The following is a 22,325-nucleotide window of genomic DNA, read 5'->3' as shown; positions in this document are numbered from 1 at the left end:
TCCAACATCTGAGCTGCTCTGAGGAGTAGACATGCTCTCAGAAATAACTACTCTGGACTGATTGACAGTTCTCAATGGCCGGGGAAAAGAACAGCGAGCCGACAAGTGCCCGAAAGTCGGTACCAAGACCAGAAGCATTCACCTATCCATTTACACTAGAAAGCTCAAATGCAAAACGTACAGGCGCCCGCCGGCCCCGCCCCCTGCCTTTCGCTGGCTCACCATTCATTGCTAAGACCAAAGTCCCGTATCTTTCTACTACCGCAAGCTCCTACTCTGGACTCCCGAAGCCTACAACAAGCGATTGACGACGTGTTGTACAGGGTCCCGTCCATACTTCGAACGTGATTTATCGGGTTCCCGGCAAGCCATGGCAACGAAACAAGAACCTCCAGGAGATAAGGGTGTGGCGAAGCGAACGATTCACGATGATATGGAGGTTTATGCGGAAGCCTTCCTGGAGGAAAGCAGGAATTGGTTGCACGGTGCAAAATATCGCGCTGACTACTCGGTTCAGGCCTGCCACGGTAGCGACATGACAGGAAACATATACGGGGTCATGCTGCGATTTCTCAAACAGGACAATTTGCCGCCGTACTATCAAGTCAAAGCACACGTCGTCCTGAGTGCCACAGATGAACAGGACGAGCCCTGGGAGAATTGGGCTGCCACTAGGCACCATCTACGAGAGGCTGAGAAAGCTTTACAACTTGCGGAGCAAACGTATACTCATGATGCTTCAGACAAGGAAAAGCTCAAAGTCTTGAAAGAGAACATTGATGAGGAATGGGCCGCTCTTCGCAGTCATGAGGCAGCCGATGATAGCGACGAGGATGAGTATGATTAGTCTGAGATCGCAGTCTCGAGCGTCTCAAGACAGGACAAGAGCGTTGAGTACTCTTGGCAAGCTGTTGCCCGCGTCTTCCGCCATGATTGGCACTGCGATGAAGCTCTTACAGGCTGCAGTGCAAGGATACAGATGGTACACACGGCCTCAGTAGCATCTCGGCGGGGACTTGATTCCGGAACGACTATACGGTACAACCACCTCGTACGCAGAAACCATTGAGAGTCAAGATTTAAATCGTCTTCGTACTATCTTACAAGAAAGTCTTCCAATCAACAATATTGGCCATCACTCTGACCTGCCTAGGGAAGTAGAACAAGCCTTTTCGTCTTAGCATCGTCCGAATCCCAAACCGAATTCACATCACTCAACGGCGCAGCGAGGACCTCGAAAGGAGGCGTCTTCAGCTTGACCATAGCGCCCACGAACCCCGACAGCTCTCTCGTGATCTCCTCTTGGCTGAGACTACCAATCCCAGAGGCCATGATCCGAATGGGCTTGACATTTATCAGCCGCGCCGGGACATTGAGAAACTCACAACCAGCCAAGCCACCCGTCTGGATGTACTGCAAGTTCGCAACTGGATCCGCCTCGGCCGACTGTAGCAGCTGAATCGCAGCAGGACCGCCGACAAAGTCCAGGACGATGTGAGTTGGACCCATCGTTTGTGGCAGTTCGAGAGGATCTTTGAGAACGATGCGTTCGTCTAGGCCCTCCACCTTGGCTAGAGTCTCGGAGTTCCTGGAGATGCCAACCACTTTCGTGGCACCGAGGATGCGAGCGACCTTGGCGGCACACCTCCCGCTGTTGCTGGTAGCACCGAGAATCACGACCGTGCGGTCTTTGCAGCCGCCGATTGCTCGGCATTGCAGAGCCATCCAGCTGCTGAGCGTATTGTTGGCCAGAGCAGCTACGGCCGTGGGGTCGGTGCCAGGGTCGAGCTTGTACAGCTGATCTCGATCAATGTTGGCGTACTCCGCGAAGATTGAGCCCGCCAAGCTGTTTATGAAGTAGAGGTCACCCGTGGTCTCGTGTCGTCCAACGCCATCAATGCTGGGGTCATATGGTAGCGGTTGGTTGAAGGCGCTGGGATGCTGAGCTGCAGCCCGGCCCTTGACGGCACGAGGGACACCAGCTGCTAGGACTCGGAGACGAAGCTGTGTAGACGAAGGCTCGGGGAGATCTGGAACATCGATGTACTCTGGAGGAGAACCCCATGAGGTGACGCGAGCTCCTTTCATTGCGAGAGATGGGGAGCGATGGAACTGCCGAGTAGATCTTCTGGTCGTAGGTCGGGCAATAAGGTGTAAGCGTAGACTAGCGTTTGCGAAAGAGAATTGTAAGACCATTGTGCTGCCACAGTTCGGACACGGCGAATTCCAGGCATTTATATGATGGCCCACTGAGTAATTTGAGAGCACTTGTATAGTGTCAACGTTCATACTGTACCAACTCCGGGCTCGTTCTCGCGGTCGTCCAAAGTTTTGCGATATGCGGCATCATGTTCTGAAGTTCTGAAGTGTTCGGGGCCGAAAAATCTTGCGAATCCTCGAGATCATGTCTCAGGTTCACGGTCGACCCCGAAATCTCGGAGGCTCGGCAGACGCGACACGACGATCTGTGATGAATGGTCAAAGGCTGTAGGTACGTAAGTGTTCAGCCGCAACAAGCTTGGACGTTATTAGCTCAAGAGAAATGTTCGAATGAATGTGAGGTTCAGAGGTTCCATTTTGACAGCTATCGAGACCACAGCAGTATCATCTTGCGATCCCGCGAATGTACATCCTGCACTCCTTGCGAAGCCGTCCCAAAGAACCCCATCAGAGCAAGTAAGGTATCCCCTTCACTCCCCCTAGTCCTCATCCTCATCACCCTCCTCACCAACAACGTTGAAGAACTTGAGGCTGTACTCGCCCTTGCTGGTGCTGACGACACGGAGCCAGTCACGGAGCTGCTGCTTCTTGAGGAACTTCTTGGTCAGGTACTTTAGGTAGCGGCCGGAGAACTCCTGGTGAGCGACGACCTCGATCTTGCCGTCGCCGAGGTTGGAGACGGTGATGTTGTCGCCGAGGTTGCCGGTGAGACCGTCGACCTTGATGCGCTGCTGGAGGAAGGTCGCGAAGGCGGAGGGGTCGAAGATGCGGTCTTGGGTTGGCTGGGTTGCGTTGATGATGAACTGGGAAGAAGCTTGTGTTAGCATTGGCTGCTGTGTGAGGCTCAGTGGTTTACTGGGAGTCATCAGTACCTTCTTGGTCACCTTCTGGCCCTTCTTGGGTGCGCCCTTAAGGCCGCCGCCGCCGGCAGTTGGTCTCTTCTACAATTCCTGTCTCAGCCTACTGCTCTATGCCGAAGTGACAAGCCATTCAAGGCGTCGGCGGGCAGCAAAGCGATATACGTACTGGTCCCTGAACCATTTTGGAGGTATTGGAGGTGTTTGTTGGGCGCAAAGAAATGGGTATCCTACGCCGTTCGTGGGTGCAGAGAATGCGAGCAGCGAAGTCGTGCGTCGCAAACTCCCTTCCGCAATTTTGAAATCTTGGCGCGTGTGGTAGGGGCGGATACTCCCGAGAAAGAATGGGATCTAGCCAATTACAGAAAAAAATCACGTGACTTCTCTTGGGAAGCGAGCGAGTATCTTGAACTCAGCCATCACCATCGAAAGAGAGTATCAAGGGAAGACATCCAATCATTAGAAGCGAAAGTAATAATCAATATAGTCGAGATATAATCATAACTTCATTACTGACTCGTTTCGCTAAAATTGCAAACATCATGTCGCTCAACCACTTCTCCAGCAGGAGCCGACTATCTAACAAAACCGCAACGCCTTTTCATGCATTCACCAGCTCAGCACCAATCTACCACTGGATGACACGCTCAGTCTCACCCTCCCTTGGTGGGAAGTAAGTGTTGATGAGCTCCATGTAGTACTTCTTGAGCTCCTCAACATCTGGGATACCGTCGCTCTTGCTGTACAGGTCATAAGGGTTGAACGCCTTAACAGCAGCAAACATCTTCTCATCCTTCTCGTCCATCATCCATCGGTACCCACCAGCGCTGTGCCAGGGGTAGAAGGAGTGGTAACGGATCATGGCGAGAGCCTCGTCGGGGAGAGTGCTCTGCTCCTTGCAGATGTGGTAGAGGTACTCATCGTGGCCCCAGCTGAGCATGACGTTGTCCATGCCGCAGCCTGGGGTGTAGATGCCTTCCTTGGTGCTGTAGATTGGGTCCTTGCTGTCTGGGTTGTCGTCAAAGGTTCCTGGGTAGATGATGGACTCGTCGAAGCGGCAGCCTACTGGGAAGGTGTCGCCGACGACGTCCCACTGGCCACGGGCGTCGTAGAAGAAGAGCAGCTTGCCTAGGTCGTGGATGAGGCCGGTCAGCTGGAACCACTTGGGCTTGCCGTCACGGCGGATAGCCTCAGCAGATTGGAGGAGATGTTCAATCTGGCTGAGCGAGGTGTCTGGGTCTGACTCGTCGATGAGGGTGTTCAGCTTCTCCATTGCTTGCCAGATGGTCATCTGGGCACGAGTCTTGGAGCGGAAGTCGTTGCGTGCCTTGAGGTTGTAGGCGACGGTCTGCTTGGTGTGTTGCTCCTTGTAGAAGTTCTTGACACGGTCGCACGCATCCTCGTATTGTCGGAATTGGGTCTTGTCTTTCTCTGAGTCAAATTGCGACTTCTCGTAGATGTCGGCTTCTTCTTGAGTAGCGGTGCCGTTCTTTACCCGCATGGCAGCCTTGAGAACGTTCACTTCATCGATGGCATCTGAGGTCGCCTCAAGTGCGAGCCCATCCTTGTGGTCGTTGAAGTTCTCGTTGACGTTGGGCGTCTCGAAGACGGCTGCTGGTGCCATGGTGGATAATACTGATGAAAGACAGTCCTCAAAATGCACAAGTCGATTGGATGTGTGGACTTGTTCTTGGGGATGTGAATGGGATAGATTGAGGAGAGGGAGAGAGGGAGTGGAGGAGAGGCAGTGAAATGGCAGTATACTTATGGGCACTCCTGAGTATCGGCTTACCAGAGATGTTGGCACTCCACTTGCCTCTGGAGAGCACACGGGGCAAGACGGATGAAATCGCACATAGCAGCGTTCCCCAGTCTATTGTCCTCTCCAAGAGCCTTGGTGGTCATCATCCGCCTTGCTGTGGGTTGGCGGTTGAGCCCAGATTGGGTTTTGATACGCCTTCATGCACCATCGACAGCGCCGTCCCAGCCAGAACTCGTACCGCAATGCAGCCTGCCCCATGTGGAGGGAACGATAGGTCAGGACCGGAGAAACTTGAGCGTTAGCGTGCATCTCGGCAGGGTCTTTTGTGTCATCGGACACAAGAAAATCCCTCAACGCTCCACATCAGCTCCTCCGAGTGGTTCTTGCTGTCGTAATCGATGGGAAACATTTCCTCTTCTTGACCTGGCCGGGGTGTTTCGCCGTAGTGTCGGAGGTGTTGTTTTTCCTGGCTCCAACTTCCTGTCTCTTCGAGCGTCGGAGCAGGTTGGAATAGGCGCAATGTTCTTCCGTAGAGCAGACGCCGTCTGTACGACCCTCACTCGCCGATGGCGCTCGTGACATGGCGGGGTATCCGATCACGTGGGTGGGGCGCCGCTTTGGATTTCAATGGCCGAAGCTGGAGGTGATGGAAGAATTGTCGGCGCTTGCGTCAGGACGACCCTTGTGCTGAGCACGCGTTTCGGGCTCTTCTCCACCGACGTGTCACCGAGGGGTGCCAGCATGAATCCCCAACTTGCGAACTGGATGATTGGCAAAACACCGCAGCACATCCTCCATCCACCAACAATGGCAGACACGTACTTCAGCCTCAACACTGGCGCAAAGATCCCAGCGGTCGGCCTCGGAACCTGGCAATCTGGTCAGTACATGTGCGATGCTTGAGACACCACTCACAATTCCTGACGTGTGCCTTCCTCAACAGAACCAGGTCAGGTCAAGACTGCCGTCGCTCATGCGCTGAAGAGCGGCTACAGACACATTGACGCTGTAAGTGAAGCCTTTTTTCAGCATCGTGTGCTTGCCGTCGTCGATTTCTCGATCACATGATTGTATACTGACGTGATGACCAGGCCCTCGTCTATGGCAACGAGAAAGAGGTTGGAGAGGGTCTCAAGGAAGCCTTCGATTCCGGCATCAAGGTACACCCAGCGTAGCATCTACCACATTTGAAAGAGATGGTCTGACACTTGACAGCGTGAGGACGTTTTTGTCACCACCAAGCTCTGGAACACCTATCACTCCAAGGTCGAGGAAGGAATTGATGAGAGTCTGAAGAGACTGGGCCTCGACTATGTCGACCTCTACCTCATTCACTGGCCAGTCCACATGAATCCTAATGGCAACCACCCTCTCTTTCCCAAGCACGAGGACGGATCGCGTGACATCGATCATAAGTGGTCGCATGTCCAGACCTGGAAGAACCTGGAGCAGCTCCTGAAGACAGGCAAGACTAAGGCTATTGGTGTCTCGAATTACAGCGTCAAATATCTGAAAGAGCTCCTTGCCGAGGCCTCCATCGTTCCTGCTGCAAACCAGGTATGGCATTTCTTGACTTTGGCCAGACCAGCTTCGCTCATGATTGTTAGATCGAGAACCATCCTCTGCTCCCCCAGCAAGACATTTCCGACTTCTGCAAAGAGAAGGGCATCTTGATCGAAGCCTACAGTCCGTTGGGCTCCACCGGCAGTCCACTCTTCGAGGAGGATGTCGTGAAAGAGGTCGCAAAGAAGCATAATGTCGGCCATGGTACGGTTTTGATCAGCTACCAAAGTAAGACCTCCCATATCCCCGCGAGGATAGACTGATGTTGGATGATGCTAATCGCGTGGCAGTCAACAAGGGCCATGTTGTCCTCCCCAAGTCGGTCACGCCATCGCGCATCGAGGAGAACCTGAAGACGGTCAAGCTCGACTCTTCTGATCTGGAAGCATTAGACAGCATCCACAAGAAGAAAGGTCTGACGCGGTATGTCTACCCACCATTTGGCGTAGACCTCGGTTTCCCCGACAAGTCGTCGTAGATGGTGCTTTTGCATTTCTGGGCAATTTGAGCGCGCAGAGGTCCTAGAGCGATAGATGAAGATACCCCATGTCATAAACATGTTGTTCTTCCAATGTTTGTCCCCAGTATCCCCACAAGTGGTCGACAAAGGTTTGTAATGCACTTCCCTCCACGGCAGATGGTCCTCTCATCAATTCTTGCTCTTGCGAACCGCATCGGCCTTCTCTTTCAGAATGTCCTCGAGCCCTTCGTTGTTCCGCGCGAGCAACATCACATCCTTGCTATTGATAGTCGACCGGTCAGCATGCTTTGCAAAAGCCTCCAGATCTGTCGCCGCAGTAGTGATCTTCGCGTGAACCAGCTCCGTGAGACTGCCGATGAACTGCGGAGTCGCATTGATGTTGTTCTCGAGGGCGATGGCGTCGACTGTCTTCCCGATCGAATGCCACAAGGCCGCTTTAAGGCGCTCCTCATTGGCGGCGTTGTGCTGGGTGAGATCCGGCATTGTATGGTGGTGTTGCTGAACAGATCGCGTCGAGGGAGAAGACGCGATGGGAGCTGGACAAGGTTTGGGATCCGTGCGTTGGTCTCGCGGAATCAGCTGCCTGGCCGAGCGGAAGTCAACCTTCGACCTTAATCTTCACCACCCGTCTTTCACCTTTACCAAAATAGCGATTGATGAGCCCAGGCATGACGCATCCTGACCTCCACATCCCAAGCAGCTCCGAGGTGAAGACGATGATAGCTTTCGAGATAGCCTTTTCAGCCGATTCCGCCGACGCAGTAAAAGAAAGGACGACATCCACACATTCATCGTCCTCGCGATATCATCTTGTTCGGAATCAAAGCATCTCTTGCGGGCCTTACGATCTGTATGACTGACCTGGGGGCTGGTTTTCCCCATTAGCATCTGAGCCGAAAGAGACTCTTCGCTGCACCATTGCGCCCATCATTCCGAAAAGGACTGCATACGAGTCTGGCCATCGATCATGCATAGCCTAAGAACTATCGATGTGGAGTGTTGGATCGCCATGTCGGGCCTTGGAATGCGGACCTGCAGCGAAGACGCGCCCCGTAAAGCGCGAAGAATGCTGGACTGACCTCCTCCCAGCGGCTGTTCCAACGTCTGGCCATACTCTCCCAGCACTTCGCGACACCTTAGCCACCATACCTTGATCGCACGATAGAAAGAAGATGGCAAGCAAGAACGATGCGCATCTCCCTTGCTCGATAGTATGTAAGTATACTTGAGAACGAAACGATCTTTTTCCTGTTCCTGAGCATACCATATCCACATTTTCACATCATGAGTTCACGAAGATCTACACCCATTGCCTCGGCACTATGCAATTTACTACTGCTCGCGCCACAGGCGTTGGGTCATATGGAAATGAGTTGGCCATATCCTCTACACAGCAAATTCGATCCAGAGAACACATCATATCAGAACATCGACTACAGCATGACTTCGCCGCTCGAACCCGATGGATCGAACTTCCCTTGCAAAGGCTATCAAAATGATAGACCGATTCGCACAACAGTAACATACGCCGCAGGCTCCACATACAACATGACTTTGGCGGGGTCGGCAACACATGGTGGAGGCTCTTGTCAAATATCGCTCTCTTACGATAATGGAGCGACGTTCCGAGTAATCAAAAGCATGATTGGAGGCTGTCCTCTGGTCTCGACTTACGATTTCACAATACCATCCTATGTGTCCAGTGGAACAGCCTTGCTAGGATGGACGTGGCAGAACAATATGGGAAATCGGGAGTTCTACATGAATTGCGCAGAAGTCAGTATCATCTCTGGAGTGACCAGGCGTAGGCGAAGAGATACATATAACACCTTCGAAAGCCTGCCTTACATCTGGAAAGCAAATCTGGAAGGCGTCAACGACTGCGCAACGAGTGAAGGAGAGGATCCGGTGTACCCAAGTCCAGGCCCGGATGTAGTTTACGGCAATGGAAGAAGCAGCTCAGATCCTCCTACTTCTGGATCTTGTGACTCTCCGATGCCGTATGGACAAACGTACAAAGATCTGAGTGACAGTTCTTCGTCTCCAGATCCTGGTGGCAACGGCACATCATTAACGCCTACGAGCTCTGTGGCGAATGGATACCAGGCTGCTGCGCATACGCCAGAAATCACTGAGAGTACGTCGAGCTCTAGTTCAGCAACCAAGACTCGCCCAACATCACATCCTTCATCACATGCGGCCTACCATCACTTTGCGGCAGGACACTCTGCTGCACTGCCGCAACCACTGGCAAAAGCAGCCGACTTCCCGCCAAAGCTGGCCGTTTCCCAAGATCTCTTCTCCTCGACCACCACCCTCACTCTCGACTGTACCAGCACTGTCACGGTCTTCGTCTCGCCATCTCCGACAACTACCAGCCGCCCAGCCACATACATAACCTCCGCACCACCATCCGCCTGCACAGGAACGGCTGCCGTATGCCCATGCGCTGCAGGATACGGCTGCGAACTGGTTGGCACTTGTGTGTGGCAATGCGTAGCACAACCGACACCGACCAACATACCAACGACCAGATCTTCAAGGATCATCACCTCCACGACCAAACCCAGCCCTCCTCCACCATCAACCAAGCCCAACCCTCCACCATCATCCACCAAACCCCCAACTCCATCACCAAGCAACGGCGGCAGCGGCGACAACAACAACAACCGCCCACCCTACGCCACCGGCGACCTAACCCGCTACCTCCCCTGCGTCCCCGGCTCCTTCATCTGCACCAGCGCCACGACCTGCAAAACCTGCAACTACAACGACGGCAGCGTCAGCTCCTCGCAAACCTGGGTCTACGTCTCCGAACGCCAGGTCGCCGCCGGCATGGAGTGCTTGACTTCCCTATCGCCTGACAACAGCCAGACGGAGCAGTACGCGCAGCAGGGCAATGTGGCGGGTGGGCAGTATCGGGATGATAGGATTGTGAGAGCAAGGCCGGATGGCGATTGTAGTGTTGATGGGAGTTTGCAGTGTGTCGATGGGGGCCAGGGGTTTATGGTTTGTGATCACGGCGGGTGGGTGAGGATGGGGAGTGTGGCTGCTGGGACGACGTGTCAGGGTGGGAAGATTGTTGCGGCGTAGTGGTTGTGTGTTTTTGGAAAAAAGGTAGCGCGGCGTTTTGGGAATGTTTGTTATTGTCGATGACTAGATGATGAATGTAATGCGTCCCATGGGTATCGTAATCTTGTAAAACGCCAAATCAATCAATGCGCAGGCAACTCGCTCGCTATCCCCCTCCCACCAGGTAACTCTCTCGGCTCATGCGTGCCCTCCAATTCTGCCGCTGCAGGTTTTTGGGAGAAAAGCTCGAATCTCCCGTCCGTACCCATCTCTCTCTTCTCCATCGACTGCGTAGGCACGCTCGTATAACCTGTCTCGTTCGCGGGACTTCTGCTGTTGTTGTTACGCCGGCAACGAAAGATCAGGAATGCAATGATGAGGACCGCGGCGATACCGACGACACAGCCAACGACTATGCCGGCGATTGCGCCGCCGGAGAGGGAATTGGAGGAGGAGCTGCTGGAGGGTGTTGGGCTCGGACTGGAAGTCGAAGAACTTGAAGACGAGTCTGACGGTAACGGAGAGGATGTGACCGTCGACGACGAACTCGTAGAAACCGCCGCAGCAGCAAGCGCCACCGCATCGAACGAGAACGTCGTCGCCGTCGGCGCGGCAGAGGACAGCGAAGAAAACGTCTCATTCAAAACTTCCTGGCTGACATTGGCAATCGTATCGGGCTGCGTGGCGATGCAGACGTTGATTTGTCCTGTTCAAAATCACAGATCACATCAGCTGTCTGTCTTCCTCTCTCTCTCTCTCCATGACGCATGCGATCTCCTCACCTTGCTTAGGCGTACAAGCCTCCGTATCCTTCAAACAGCACCAGTTCGTGTCCCCAACACTGCACAGCTGCTGCGTCGACGAGGGCCCGCCATCACCCCCCAAGCAATCCGGGGCGGAGACTCGACACGTTCCCTGCGCGGCGCCGCCGCAACAGTAGTTTTTGTCTACGGTGCTGTCGTACGCGCAAGCGGCGAGCACGCCGTCCGCGACGCACCCCCAGGCGAGTCCGGGACAGGTGCCGTTGGCTGTGAAGAAAAATTCTTGGTATTCGGCGAGCGACACGGCTGCGACAGCGAGGGTCGTTAGGACGAGGAGCATTGTGTATGGGCGACTTCGCGCACTGCGAGGTGAAGTGAAGAGGGGAGAAAGGCTGAAGGACGGGATGTAGCTGCTATATGGCCCCCACATGCCATTGTGTCCTGCTGTGCTACCTGAGTTGGCGCCTGAGCGTTGCAAATCTCGACAGAAATAGTATGGGCGAATCCTTCGAAGCGGCTGTGAAGTGTAAAATCTGCTCGACGTCGCTCCTTCCTATTTCGTCGCCTTGCATGAATCCACCGGTGAAGGTACGAACATCTACAGCCTCGCCTTTGCGTCTTCACTACTATCGATAACCACCTTCAGCACAAGCTTGCCGTCCGCATCCTTCGTTTTACTCGCCATCTCAAAGGCCTTGACGGCGTCTTCGAAGCCAGCGAAACGATGCGTTATGAGCTTCGAGAAGTCAGGTCCTTCGGAGGATTTCTGGGCTTGGAGGACGATGTCGATGCTTTCTTGGTAGGTGTTGGCGTATCTGAAGACGCCGACGATGTCGACTTCTCGCAAGGCTGCGGCTCCAAGGGGGAGAGTCTGGATGGGATGGCCCATGCCTACGAGCATGATGCGGCCGCCTGGTCTTGTTGCCTGTAGTAGACTGTCAGCTGGAGGGACTATAAACTGAGCTTTTTCGACTTACGTAGATGCCAGCCTGTACACAGGATGGCACTCCGGTACACTCGAACACCACATCCACCTCACCTACCCCATCAACCTTCCCAATCTCCTCCGCCGTCTCCTTGGCGATTTGCAAACTCTCGTCAATATCCTTCCCCCGCCTCATCGGCACAGTATAACTGGCATGCGCAAAACCATTCTGCACCGCAAAGTCCAATCTCCCAGCATCGATATCCGCAATAACCACCTTCCCAGCGCCCCTCAACTTCGCCGCAGCAGCACATAGCAACCCCACAGCTCCCGCGCCAAACACGACCACAGTCGCATTTTCAGGCATAAGGCTCCGTCTGAAAGCATGCAAAGCAACGCCCAAAGGCTCCAACAGTGCCCCAACATCCATACTCAACTCCTCGGGCAACTTGTACACCCACTTCGCCGGATGATTCACCCTCTCCTGCAACGTGCCCTGGAAATGCGGGAAACACTTCCCACTACTCCGGAATCTCACATCTTTGCAGATGTTGTACCGTCCCTGCTTGCACCGCTGGCATTGTTCACAGGGAAGACCAACTTCGAGGGCGACTTTGTCACCTGGCTGGAAGTTTGAAACGGAGGATCCTACGGCGGTGACGATGCCCGCGGATTCGTGGCCGAGACTGAGGGGTTCGCGGACGAGGATGTCGCCGTTGCGGAAATGCGAGTAGTAGTGCAGGTCGCTGCCGCAGAGGCCGGTGGAGGCGATGTGGATTTGGACTTCGTCGGCGGCGGGTGGGGATACGGTGCGGGTTTCCTATGAATGTCCTTTTAGTTACTATTTCATGCTATCGAGTCGGCATGTTAGGTAGGAGACGTACTACGCGAAGGTCTTTGGCCGCATGTAGGACCGAGGCGTGGATTTCAGTAGCCATGATGAGCAGAGGGAAGCTGTTGCACCTTGATGTCTGTCTCGCAGGTCGCTCTTTTGCTTTGGAGCAGTTGGAATGGTATGGAAGAAAAAGTGTCCACTGTACCGATTGCCTTCTGATCTCTTCTCACAGCATTGACCGGCCGTTATTATCCGTCTATTTCCTACGCATCTGCTTTTCCGACTGGAGGCTATATTGATTTGGGGGACGCGATTGGAGGGGTTTGGTGGGGGTCGGCGTTTGAGCGGAGGGGAAAAGTCGATGCCGGCAATTGAATGGGACGAAGTCGCGGCGCTCGCAGATGGGAGCATGATGTCTCACTAGAAGCACGACCAATTTTCGCGATCTGTTCATAAGATTGCTGGACTTCTGCGCGTGCGGTAGAGGCATTGAGAGAGAAAGAGAGAGAGAAAGCAGCAGAGATGGCGACGGTACAGCAACTTTTCAGCCTGGAAGGGCAGACAGCTTTGGTGACGGGGGGAACGCGAGGCATTGGGCAAGCAATGGCGATAGCATTGGCAGAAGCAGGAGCAAACGTCTTGCTGGTACAGGTACGAGATGAGCCAGACCATGCATGCTGAAGTTGTGCTAACAAGAGACAGCGAAATGACTCAAATCAAGAAACCAAGCAAGCAATCGAGAAGCTGGGACGAAAAGCCCACATATACACCGCAGACCTCGCCTCGAACGACTCGATGAAAGCACTCTTGCCCAAAGTCCTGAGCGATGGCCACAAGGTGCACATTCTCCTCAACTGCGGTGGTATCCAAAAACGGCATCCTGCACACGAATTCCCGGACGACGACTGGAACGAGGTGTTGCAGGTCAACCTGAACGCTGTGTTTACTCTCTGCCGAGATGTTGGCGCGCACATGCTCTCTCGAGATGCGGATAAATACGGACGAAGAGGCAGCATCATCAACATTGGAAGTCTATTGACATTCCAAGGAGGGATCAACGTGCCGGCGTACGCGGCTTCCAAGGGAGGTGTTGGCCAGCTGACCAAGGCGCTGTCGAATCAATGGGCGGACAAGGGCATCACGGTGAATGCCATTGCTCCAGGCTATATCGCGACCGATATGAACGAGGCGTTGTTGGCGGACGAGAAGAGGGCGGCATCGATCCTGGAGCGCATTCCAGCGGGGCGATGGGGCTCGGCGGAGGACTTCAAGGGCAGCGTGGTATATCTGGCGAGTCGGGCGAGTGGCTATGTTACTGGTGAGATTCTCACGGTCGATGGAGGATGGATGGCCAGGTAGTGTAAACAATAGAGAATGATAGACACGTGTTGTCGTGACCAGGTCGTTCAACGATTGAGTTTGTATCGGAATTTGAATCCCGTCGGTACGAGATACCCGGTTGAATGTTTTAGAGGCGAGCAATGAAAAGCTGCCAGCCTGATCGCTGCCTTTCCCAGGCTATTCCACTGTAAAGCGGTCTTGTCTCCCTATTCCAGCAATACCGCACAGCCAGTTTAACCCCATTCACCTCCGGCCGCCATCTCTCGTCGGCGCGGATAGTCCGTATAGCTCCTCAAGGATAGTCTTGCCCCAGCCACGTCTCGGCGGCAACTCCTCCCGCGCCCGCCATCTGAGCAACAGGCCATCGAGGAACTCAATTCCCACCACAGCTGGAGCACCTTTTCGCTGGTCATGCATTACCCTCTCTAGCACTGCATTACGCTCTCCATCGTGCAACGCGTGGGCGCGTCAAGGTGTCGAGGAAATAAAAAGGTCAGTCCCTTCTTCTGTTCAGCTTTTTCATCATCATCGTTTCTCCATCTCCGCGTATTCCGGTCTTTCTGCGCGACCGATTCCTCCCCACCGCCAGCCATTTCAGCTTCAAAAAGCTAGAGAGAGACCCAATCATTTCCTCCTCTTCATCTTACACCACAGCAGTCAACATGGTCCGCAAGCTTCAAGTCGCTGTCTCTGGCCTCGGCCGCATGGGCGCTCGCCACGCCCTTCATTTCCTCGACCGCACTCCTCGCGCCGAGCTCGTCGCTGCATGCGATCCAGACCCAAAGGCTTTGGCTTGGGCCAAGCAGCGCCTCGAGCCGTTCGGCGTCAAGATCTACAACGACTTCGATGAGATGCTCAAGCACGAAGGCCTCGAGGCCGTGGTGGTGGCTGGCATTACCACCGAGCACGCTCCTCAGTCAATCCGCGCCATCGCAGCAGACAAGCACGTCCTGTGCGAGAAACCTCTTTCTACCAGCTTGGAGATCTGCGAGGGTGTTCTCAAGGCCGCTCGCCAAAAGCCACAGTTGACTGTCATGTGCGGCTTCTCGCGACGATTCGATGCCAGCTACAGGGACGCAGCCAACCGGGTTGAATCTGGCGATATTGGCCGTGTCTCTATCATTCGAAGCCAGACTTGTGACAAGCACAGGAACGACGACTACTTTGTTCAGTACGCGAAGTTCAGCGGTGGCATTTTCGTTGACGCCAATATCCATGACATCGATCTTGCTCTGTGGTACTTTGGCCAGGATAGCGTTCTCAAGAGCGTGACTGCTTTGGGCATCAACGCTCGCTTAGCAGATCTGAAGAAGTACGGCGATGTGGACAACGGCATCGGTGTTGTTGAGTTCTGGGGTGGCAAGATTGCCTACTTCTACAGCTCCCGAATGATGGCAGCTGGCCAGACCGACACCACCGAGATCATCGGTACACACGGCAAGATCGTCGTCAACGGCAACCCACAGAAAAACCTCGTCGAGATGCACGAAGCCACTGGTATCCATCGCGACGTCCCCCAGACCTACTACGACCGCTTCGAGCAGGCCTTCGTGACCGAGTCAAACGAGTTCACCGAGTGCATCTTGGATGGCAAGAAGCCACCGTTCCAGCTCTCTGGTGCTATCTCGGCTCTGAAGATTGGCGACGCTCTTCAGAAATCGCTTCGCACGGGCAAGAAGATCGATTTCAATGAAATTGGCGAGGAGATCGTGGAGGAGAAGGCACGTCTTTAGAGGACTTTGAAAAGTTACGAATTGTCAGCGTTCGAGTTGTTCTGGACAGCGCAATAAATGGATATAAAGCCTATACTATACCTATATGAACCAGAATGTAATGCACACGCCTACATCCTCACCTCAGTTGTTCTGGTCTCGCCTTTCTAGGCGCCCTCAGCACAGACCCAAGCACATGACAACCGCCACATTTCCCTCCAGATCTCCCCCATCACGGCTTCCCAATCCCAGCCAACCCGCATCTCACCCATCTCCCCTCACCACCTGCCCGACAATGTGCCGTCCCCACACACCCCAGCTCAACCTAACCTTTCCCACAAGCACAAGCTCTCACTTCCAAGCACGCGGCACCCCCGCAGCTACGCATGTACCCATCTTCCCGCCGCCACAAGGACTTGCCCTCGACTTGCCTCCAAATGCCGATGGAGGTGATATGTCCCGCCCCGGCCCTTGCTGCCTTCTGTCGTGTGAGATGTCTTGCCACCATGGCTGCTGTCTAGGTTGAGTTATGTCGCCAGGAAAGTCGGGTTCGGAGACGGTGACTACTGCGACTGCGACTGCACAGACGCAGAGGACGAAGACTGGTTGGTGGGTAGTAATGTGGTTGTGGTTATTGGTTGGAGAACGTTGTTTTCTGACTGTTTGTTGTGTGTAGTCAGAATTGTCGACAGAGGTTCGTTTCTTTTGTTCCTTTGACTTGGTTGAGTTCCATACTGATTGATGAAGACATCTGAAGTGTGACGAGCGGAGGTGAGTACTTTGTCCTCCCCAATGGGTTACTTTCCAATGCTGACCTTTCTCGAAGACCTGCCTGTGCCCGCTGCGAGAAGTCTGGCATCGAGTGCGTCAGAGGATACAACATTCGCTTTCGTCATGGAGCAAATCCAAGGTGATGATCGCCATCGCCACCAACGACTCAATGCTGTACCGTCCACTAACTCGTGCGAAGTGTCGCCAATCTCAAGGACTCTGGCCTGGCGAAGACCGAGTACGACTTTAGCAATAAGCAAACCTGGGTGAAGATTGCGAAGAATCTTACGTTTCTGGATGAGACGCCGGAGCTTGTCAATATTTACGACCATAATCCTGACGAGGACAATCCGTATCCAACACCTTGCCGATGGCCGGACAATGCTCCATCGATTCAGCAGCCATCGAAGCAAAGAAGTCGGAAAGAGAGCACATCCCAGGCCACGCAAGAGCAGTCTTCGCTTCCAAGCGACTCACCTGCAACGACGAGCCAACAGTTCCCAGTGCTACAACGCCCAGAAGCACCGCAGTACCCATGGCCAGAGAGCGAGGTCACTTCACAGCCCCAAACCTCGCCCGAGAAACACAGCTATCCAAGCCAATCGCCCGCAGACAGCCATCCATACTCAGATAGAATCCCATCAGCAACGTCTCCCGCTGGCCAGTCCCTACCGAAACGACGGCGGTTGACTTTCGAGAGTTCGTACCAGAGCTCTGCGACTTCTGGGAGCCCAGGGAATCTACTTGCTCAGTCACCGGCAGACTCGTGGCATACGGGGTGGACTCCCTCTGCGACTATCGACAATGTGGCATCGAATTCGGAGATTGATCTTTCTTCTTTCCCGGGGCTGGAGACTACTGTGTCTCAGTCGTTATCACGAATTTACTTGGAGACTCCCATCTGGCCTTTGAAGGTTGGTCATTCAAGCCAGCTCATCTCTTATTCTATTCATTAGCTTGCACGTTCTAACACTTACCCACAGGACAAAGAAGAAGCCAACCTCCTCCGCTACTTCGTCGAAACCCTCTCCCGCAACTTCGACCTCACCGACCCCCTTCAACACTTCCGCTCCGTCGTGCCCCAAAGAGCCGCAATCTGCCCGACTCTCATGAACGCCATCTTCGCCCTCTCCGCCCGCCACCTCTCCCGCATCGGCCAATACGACCCCCTCATCTCCAACAAATACCACCAAGAATGCCTCAAACACCTCATCCCCATGCTCGACGACACCGCCGCGATTCTGGACGAGAACCTCCTCGCGTCCACGATCATTCTGCGACATCTGGAGGAGTTTGAAGTTCCGATTTCCGGGCAGCAGCCGGCGGATCAGCATAGTCATCTGCTCGGGGCGCAGGCATTCATTGCGGCGCAGGAGAGGGCTGCTGTGACGGGCGGGTTGAGACAGGCGGCTTTTTGGGTCGGGTTGAGGCAGGAAGTCTATGTGGCGTTTGTGAATCAGAGGCCGGTTCTGCCGGCGTTGGAGCACTGTAATGTTGATCGGTCGTTTGAGGCGGCGGAGGATCATATCTGGTATGTCCAATCTCGTCGTGCTTCTCCGGGATGACAGGACTGATCTTCGAGTAGGGCCTGTCGAATGGTCGTCCTCTGTGCGGATGTCATAAGATACTGTTTCAGCGAGTCGCAGGATTCTCAAGCCCAGTCGTTGGCGACGTATCGGTACCTCGTCGAACAGGTCCAGCAATGGTACGGACTGCCTCCCTCTCGCTCCTACAGCCTGATGCTGACTGATCTCCACCAGGCACGACAGCAAACCGGCATCTTTCACCCCCATCTTCCACAGCGACCCAACAGACGCCGAAGTCTTCCCCGAAGTAAGCACCATCCCCTCCCCTCCCACCCTGTCCCCCATCCCCTGACCCTCTCTCCACAGATCTGGTACGCCTCCGACACCCACGCCACCGGCATCCAACACTACCACCTCTCACAAATCCTCCTAACATCTCACAACCCCTCGATCCCGCGCCTAGGTCCCGGCCGCACCGCCGCCCTGCGCAAAACCGACGCCCAGATCCGGCACCACGTCCGCGTCCTCTGCGGCATGTCGCTCTCGAACCCGGGCAACGCCCCGGCGTTCACGTATGCTTCTATGGCGGCGAGCATGGCGGGGGAGAGGTTCGTCGAGCGCCGCGAGCAGGAGGCGTTGTTGTATGTGTTGGATCAGTGCGATCAGATGCATGCGTGGCCCACTGGGGTGGCGATTGCGAATTTGAAGGCTGCGTGGGGGTGGGAGGAGAGGGAGAATTTTGTGGTTTGATGGGATGTGATGTTTGATATGATGGGATTGATGGGATTGAATGATGGCAAGACAATGTGAGGCTATCGCCGAAGAAGGGCGGTGTGATGGAAGGGGAAGGAAGACGATGCTTGAGATCGAAATGGATCGTAGTGGAGTGAAATGGAATAAGAACAAGCCTACCTTGCACCCACCATCTGCGTAATGGGGTATCATTCGTACAAACAAGCAGTCTCGATTGAAGACTGCTATCCAGAGTGGATTGTCAAAAAAAGTCAGCTACTCTACTCTCTTCCACAAGCCCCTCCAGCCAGTGAAACTACTACCTAAGTATTTCTACAACAACAACAAAACGCTCAATGCTCCTTTTCTCCCGCTGAAAAACATCTCATTGAAAACACAAATTCCTCAATCGTTACACGAGCCAACCTGCTCTGATCTACTCCTCCTCACTCTCTTCACTCTCGTCACCAGAAGATTCCTCTTGCTGGCTGGGAGAGGCGCTGGTAGCGTTCTGGAACTGGGCGAGCTTGTTCTTGATGTCGTTGATAGCCTTCTGCTGCTCCTCCTTGTGCATAGGCTTGTGCTTCTTGCGCTTGTTGCCGGCACCGCCGCCGCCACGACGACCGCCGCGCTCGGTGGGCTCGAAGTCGTCATCGTCCAGGGCAGCGGCATCATCAGGAGAGTCGGCACGAACGGCTCTGCTGGGCTTGCCAAACAACGAACGGACATACGTCAAGAGCATGGCCTGCACGTCGTTTGGCAAGTCGTCGATCTCGAGCTCCATCTCTTCCTGGTCCGCGTACTTCTGGCAGTTGTCGGTGATGATCTTGGTCAGCTTGCTAACCTGATCCTCGCTCATCCGGCCAACTGCGTCGGAGATTTCTTGCTTCTCCTCGTACGTGACTTGCTTTGGCTTCTTCGGCGCCTTTGGCTTGGGTACCGGCTTCTTGTTGGGAGGTGGAGCGCCGCCACCAAGGGACTTCTTCGTCGTCTTGGTCTTGGGGTTCTTCGAGGTCTTCTTCTTGGCAGGCTGGTTCATCTCTGCCAGAGCGCCTTGGATCTGCTGCAGTTGCTTCTGCAACGCGGCAATGGTGCTAGACTTGTCCTCCTCACCCTCTTCCTCTTCCTCTTCTTCCTCATCGCCGCTGTATTCGTCGGCAGATGCAGACGTTCCACGCTGCAGCTCAGCTTTGCGTGCCTTCTCCCACTTCTCCTTGGTCTGCCACAATGCCTCGAACTCGCGCTTGAATTGGACGCCCATGTCGCGGACTGGATTGCCATGAGGATTGAAGACCAGGCAGTTGTTGATCATGAGCTCGAAGTCTTTCTTAAATTCAGAGGCTTTGCCATATTGGCCTTGCTTCAACTTCTGAGTCATGGTCGACAGATCCATCGGTTGCTTCACGATTTGACGATAGTGAGGAATGTTCAGCGCGACCGGGTCGACAGGATGCATGAAGACCGAGTTGAGCGAGCCGTACTTGGGTGATTTGACCTCAAACAAGACGTGTTCGCAGAATTTGAGTTCAAGTTGGTGCTCCTTTCTCTTTGGCTTCGAATAGGTCAACTCTCGCGCGGGCGGTGGCTTGATGGTGCGGGCTGGACGGTTGATCGTGGAGTCGCGACGTATCTGTGGAGTGCCATCTGGCTGGAGAGCGAAGGATTCGACAGAAGTCGCCGCTGGTGCAGGTGCAGCAGCAGCTGGAGGAGCCGTGGGCTGGGTTACAGCTCGGGACTCTCGACGGGGTTGTGGCTTCGGGGACGCCTTCTTGGGTTGCGGCTTCTGAAGCACGACCTGATTGGCGCTAGGGATGGTCTCGAGTATCTTGCGCATGTACGCTTGCATCGAAAATCCGGCCACAGTGACAGGGTGAGCGTCTCCGTTGAATGTGCGCGAGTTTTGGATGATGAGATCGAAGTCGTCAGCAAAGTCTTGGACCGAGCCGTACTTGAGAGTCTTCAACTTATTTTCCAGAGTGCTGAGATCCATGGGATTCTTGATGACATCGGGGTAAGTGGGGATATTGAGAGCCACATAATCGACGGGGAAGAGGAAGCTACTAGCGTGCTTGGTCTTCTTCATATTCTTGAGCTTATCCACAAGATACCGTATCTGTGGTTGCGTCAGAGGCTCTTTGCTGTAGGTGGGATTTGATGGCGCTGCAGGTTGAGCAGCATCTTGCGCTGGAGCCTGTACAGGCTTCGCATCCTCAGGCTTTGCTTCGGCCTCAGGCGGCTTTGAGGCAGCAACCTCTCCATTCTCTGCTTGCACCGGTGGCTGTGATGCACTCTCGCCGTTGGGTAAAGGCGCCGGAGGTTCATCTGCGCTTTGAGCAGCGGCAGGGACAGAAGTGGGATCATCAGATAGTTCGTTAGTGGTAGGCGCGTCGACATCAGCAGCAGGAGGGTCCTCTGACGGTGCTCTCTGCGGATCAGGGCTTGCTTCCGGCGCTGTAGGTGCCGCAGCAGCAACTTCGGGCGCTTGAGAGATGTCGGCAGTGGTAGTAACAGGTGGATCGGCCTCAGGTTGCGGTGGCGCAGACACAACTGAGTCCACCGGTGGAGCGTCAGGTAATGTCACATCCTGATCCTGATCCAAATCGCCGTCAACCCTGCTGCGCTTCGCCGCTCGCTCATCGTCGTCTCCGTCATCGTCATCTTCGCGCGGCCGCACCAGACTTGAGTCAGTTGATGAGAAGACTGGTGCAACAGCAGGCTCTGACACCGCCGACTGGGGTTCCGACACCGACTCGACCTTGGGCACTTCATCTGCTTTCATGTCAACGTCGACGTTGGCTTCAGAAGTGGCGAGTGGTTCGTCCGGGGGCGGAGTTGGATGGGATGTGGTCGCATCTTTGGGGATGTAGTCGGCGACAGGTGTGATGCCTGAAACTGCAGCATTCTCGGCAAAGGCGCCAGTGTTGTTGGAGAGGTCGTTGGTGGCGGCGGTAGCATGGTCGTCTTGGTCGCCGTGCAGAGCAGGAAGGTCGAGGACGGGTGGTTTGGAGTCGATATCGGCCATTTGGTGGTGTAAAAAGATGCACGTGCAGCGAGAGTGGTGTGGCACGTGACCGACTGGTTTGCGGGGGATTGTTTTAAGAAGAGGTTCCGTATGAAGAGGCAGAAATTGTTATGCTTCGGCCTTAGCGTGTGCACGGACCGGAAACAAGATGACGCGCAGAGCGACGGTCCAGGGTGCGCGGCGCTTTAAGAAGTCGCAGCGCAGCACGCAGCGGCGACAAGTGGCAACAACGGAGTCGCGTGAAGGCGACAGCAGTGATGCGGCGTGGGTGCGCGCGAAGCGACTGGAAACAGCGGTCGGCTAGTGAAAGCGACCGAGCACGCGGCTCTGGGTTGCGGTGGTGGTGATTTTTGGCAGGCGTGTCATGCAGGCCGCAAATAAGCAGAGGGCCAAAGGAATTATCGTCACGAGCCAGCAGCAGAAAGGTCGGTCGGAAAGGTGGCGCTAAGGCGAGAGGTGCGGTGCTGGCTGGGTGGGTGGCGGGGTAATCAGCAGCAAGAGTGTTTTGCGGACGACAGAATTCGAGGACGACGACCACCTTTAAGAGCGATCCCGCCAGGCGCGCCCGTGCTTTCTCAAACTTCAACGGCTTCTGATTGGCCGCCAGCGCCTGCCCCCTTTCTCATCTCCAGCGATGAGGCAACCGCGACGCACTCGCTCTGTGCATCACACATCGCCCCAGGAAGGCGCGACATCATCTCCGTCGCATGCCCTCACGCTCCAACTCGCACCTTCCCGCTGTATA

The 22,325-nt window shown here is 54.7% G+C and overlaps 13 protein-coding genes across 13 annotated transcripts; 6 read left to right on the top strand and 7 right to left on the bottom strand.

Annotated features, from left to right (window-relative positions):
• Positions 1-370: 370 nt before the first annotated feature.
• M409DRAFT_17023 (uncharacterized protein) lies at positions 371-847 on the top strand (the record flags this gene model as incomplete). Its single annotated transcript, XM_033803868.1, has 1 exon — positions 371-847. The coding sequence occupies one exon, from the start codon at positions 371-373 to the stop codon at positions 845-847; it is 477 nt and encodes a 158-aa protein (XP_033673963.1).
• A 302-nt stretch (positions 848-1,149) lies between these two features.
• Positions 1,150-2,088, bottom strand: M409DRAFT_17022 (uncharacterized protein; the record flags this gene model as incomplete). Its single annotated transcript, XM_033803867.1, has 1 exon — positions 1,150-2,088. The coding sequence occupies one exon, from the start codon at positions 2,086-2,088 to the stop codon at positions 1,150-1,152; it is 939 nt and encodes a 312-aa protein (XP_033673962.1).
• Positions 2,089-2,699: 611 nt separating this feature from the next.
• M409DRAFT_62691 (uncharacterized protein) lies at positions 2,700-3,261 on the bottom strand (the record flags this gene model as incomplete). Its single annotated transcript, XM_033815280.1, has 2 exons — positions 2,700-3,023; positions 3,247-3,261. The coding sequence occupies 2 exons, from the start codon at positions 3,259-3,261 to the stop codon at positions 2,700-2,702; spliced, it is 339 nt and encodes a 112-aa protein (XP_033673961.1).
• Positions 3,262-3,705: 444 nt separating this feature from the next.
• On the bottom strand, positions 3,706-4,701 carry M409DRAFT_49567 (uncharacterized protein; the record flags this gene model as incomplete). Its single annotated transcript, XM_033811275.1, has 1 exon — positions 3,706-4,701. One exon carries the CDS (start codon positions 4,699-4,701, stop codon positions 3,706-3,708), a length of 996 nt encoding a protein of 331 aa, XP_033673960.1.
• A 945-nt stretch (positions 4,702-5,646) lies between these two features.
• M409DRAFT_17019 (uncharacterized protein) lies at positions 5,647-6,880 on the top strand (the record flags this gene model as incomplete). Its single annotated transcript, XM_033803866.1, has 6 exons — positions 5,647-5,719; positions 5,783-5,847; positions 5,931-5,999; positions 6,055-6,396; positions 6,447-6,630; positions 6,693-6,880. The coding sequence occupies 6 exons, from the start codon at positions 5,647-5,649 to the stop codon at positions 6,878-6,880; spliced, it is 921 nt and encodes a 306-aa protein (XP_033673959.1).
• A 171-nt stretch (positions 6,881-7,051) lies between these two features.
• Positions 7,052-7,366, bottom strand: M409DRAFT_17018 (uncharacterized protein; the record flags this gene model as incomplete). The annotated part of the gene is made up of 1 exon (XM_033803865.1): positions 7,052-7,366. The coding sequence occupies one exon, from the start codon at positions 7,364-7,366 to the stop codon at positions 7,052-7,054; it is 315 nt and encodes a 104-aa protein (XP_033673958.1).
• Positions 7,367-8,233: 867 nt separating this feature from the next.
• M409DRAFT_33317 (lytic polysaccharide monooxygenase) lies at positions 8,234-8,677 on the top strand (the record flags this gene model as incomplete). The annotated part of the gene is made up of 1 exon (XM_033810286.1): positions 8,234-8,677. A coding segment is annotated over one exon (444 nt), but the record flags the coding sequence as incomplete, so codon positions are not given.
• Positions 8,678-10,098: 1,421 nt separating this feature from the next.
• Positions 10,099-11,056, bottom strand: M409DRAFT_17016 (uncharacterized protein; the record flags this gene model as incomplete). Its single annotated transcript, XM_033803864.1, has 2 exons — positions 10,099-10,661; positions 10,738-11,056. The coding sequence occupies 2 exons, from the start codon at positions 11,054-11,056 to the stop codon at positions 10,099-10,101; spliced, it is 882 nt and encodes a 293-aa protein (XP_033673956.1).
• Positions 11,057-11,314: 258 nt separating this feature from the next.
• Positions 11,315-12,579, bottom strand: M409DRAFT_62688 (uncharacterized protein; the record flags this gene model as incomplete). Its single annotated transcript, XM_033815279.1, has 3 exons — positions 11,315-11,641; positions 11,694-12,461; positions 12,526-12,579. The coding sequence occupies 3 exons, from the start codon at positions 12,577-12,579 to the stop codon at positions 11,315-11,317; spliced, it is 1,149 nt and encodes a 382-aa protein (XP_033673955.1).
• Positions 12,580-12,998: 419 nt separating this feature from the next.
• M409DRAFT_49562 (uncharacterized protein) lies at positions 12,999-13,835 on the top strand (the record flags this gene model as incomplete). The annotated part of the gene is made up of 2 exons (XM_033811274.1): positions 12,999-13,127; positions 13,179-13,835. The coding sequence occupies 2 exons, from the start codon at positions 12,999-13,001 to the stop codon at positions 13,833-13,835; spliced, it is 786 nt and encodes a 261-aa protein (XP_033673954.1).
• Positions 13,836-14,479: 644 nt separating this feature from the next.
• M409DRAFT_35519 (uncharacterized protein) lies at positions 14,480-15,550 on the top strand (the record flags this gene model as incomplete). The annotated part of the gene is made up of 1 exon (XM_033810413.1): positions 14,480-15,550. One exon carries the CDS (start codon positions 14,480-14,482, stop codon positions 15,548-15,550), a length of 1,071 nt encoding a protein of 356 aa, XP_033673953.1.
• Positions 15,551-16,058: 508 nt separating this feature from the next.
• On the top strand, positions 16,059-18,576 carry M409DRAFT_17013 (uncharacterized protein; the record flags this gene model as incomplete). Its single annotated transcript, XM_033803863.1, has 9 exons — positions 16,059-16,138; positions 16,206-16,223; positions 16,277-16,300; positions 16,356-16,439; positions 16,500-17,214; positions 17,284-17,831; positions 17,886-18,005; positions 18,061-18,133; positions 18,193-18,576. The coding sequence occupies 9 exons, from the start codon at positions 16,059-16,061 to the stop codon at positions 18,574-18,576; spliced, it is 2,046 nt and encodes a 681-aa protein (XP_033673952.1).
• Positions 18,577-18,994: 418 nt separating this feature from the next.
• Positions 18,995-21,580, bottom strand: M409DRAFT_62685 (uncharacterized protein; the record flags this gene model as incomplete). Its single annotated transcript, XM_033815278.1, has 2 exons — positions 18,995-20,794; positions 20,831-21,580. 2 exons carry the CDS (start codon positions 21,578-21,580, stop codon positions 18,995-18,997), a joined length of 2,550 nt encoding a protein of 849 aa, XP_033673951.1.
• Between the last annotated feature and the right edge of the window lie 745 nt (positions 21,581-22,325).

The sequence above is a fragment of the Zasmidium cellare genome (assembly GCF_010093935.1).
Source record: "Zasmidium cellare ATCC 36951 unplaced genomic scaffold M409scaffold_2, whole genome shotgun sequence".
NCBI classification, from domain to species: Eukaryota; Fungi; Ascomycota; class Dothideomycetes; order Mycosphaerellales; family Mycosphaerellaceae; genus Zasmidium; species Zasmidium cellare.
This window is presented reverse-complemented; position numbering and strand designations above follow the sequence as displayed.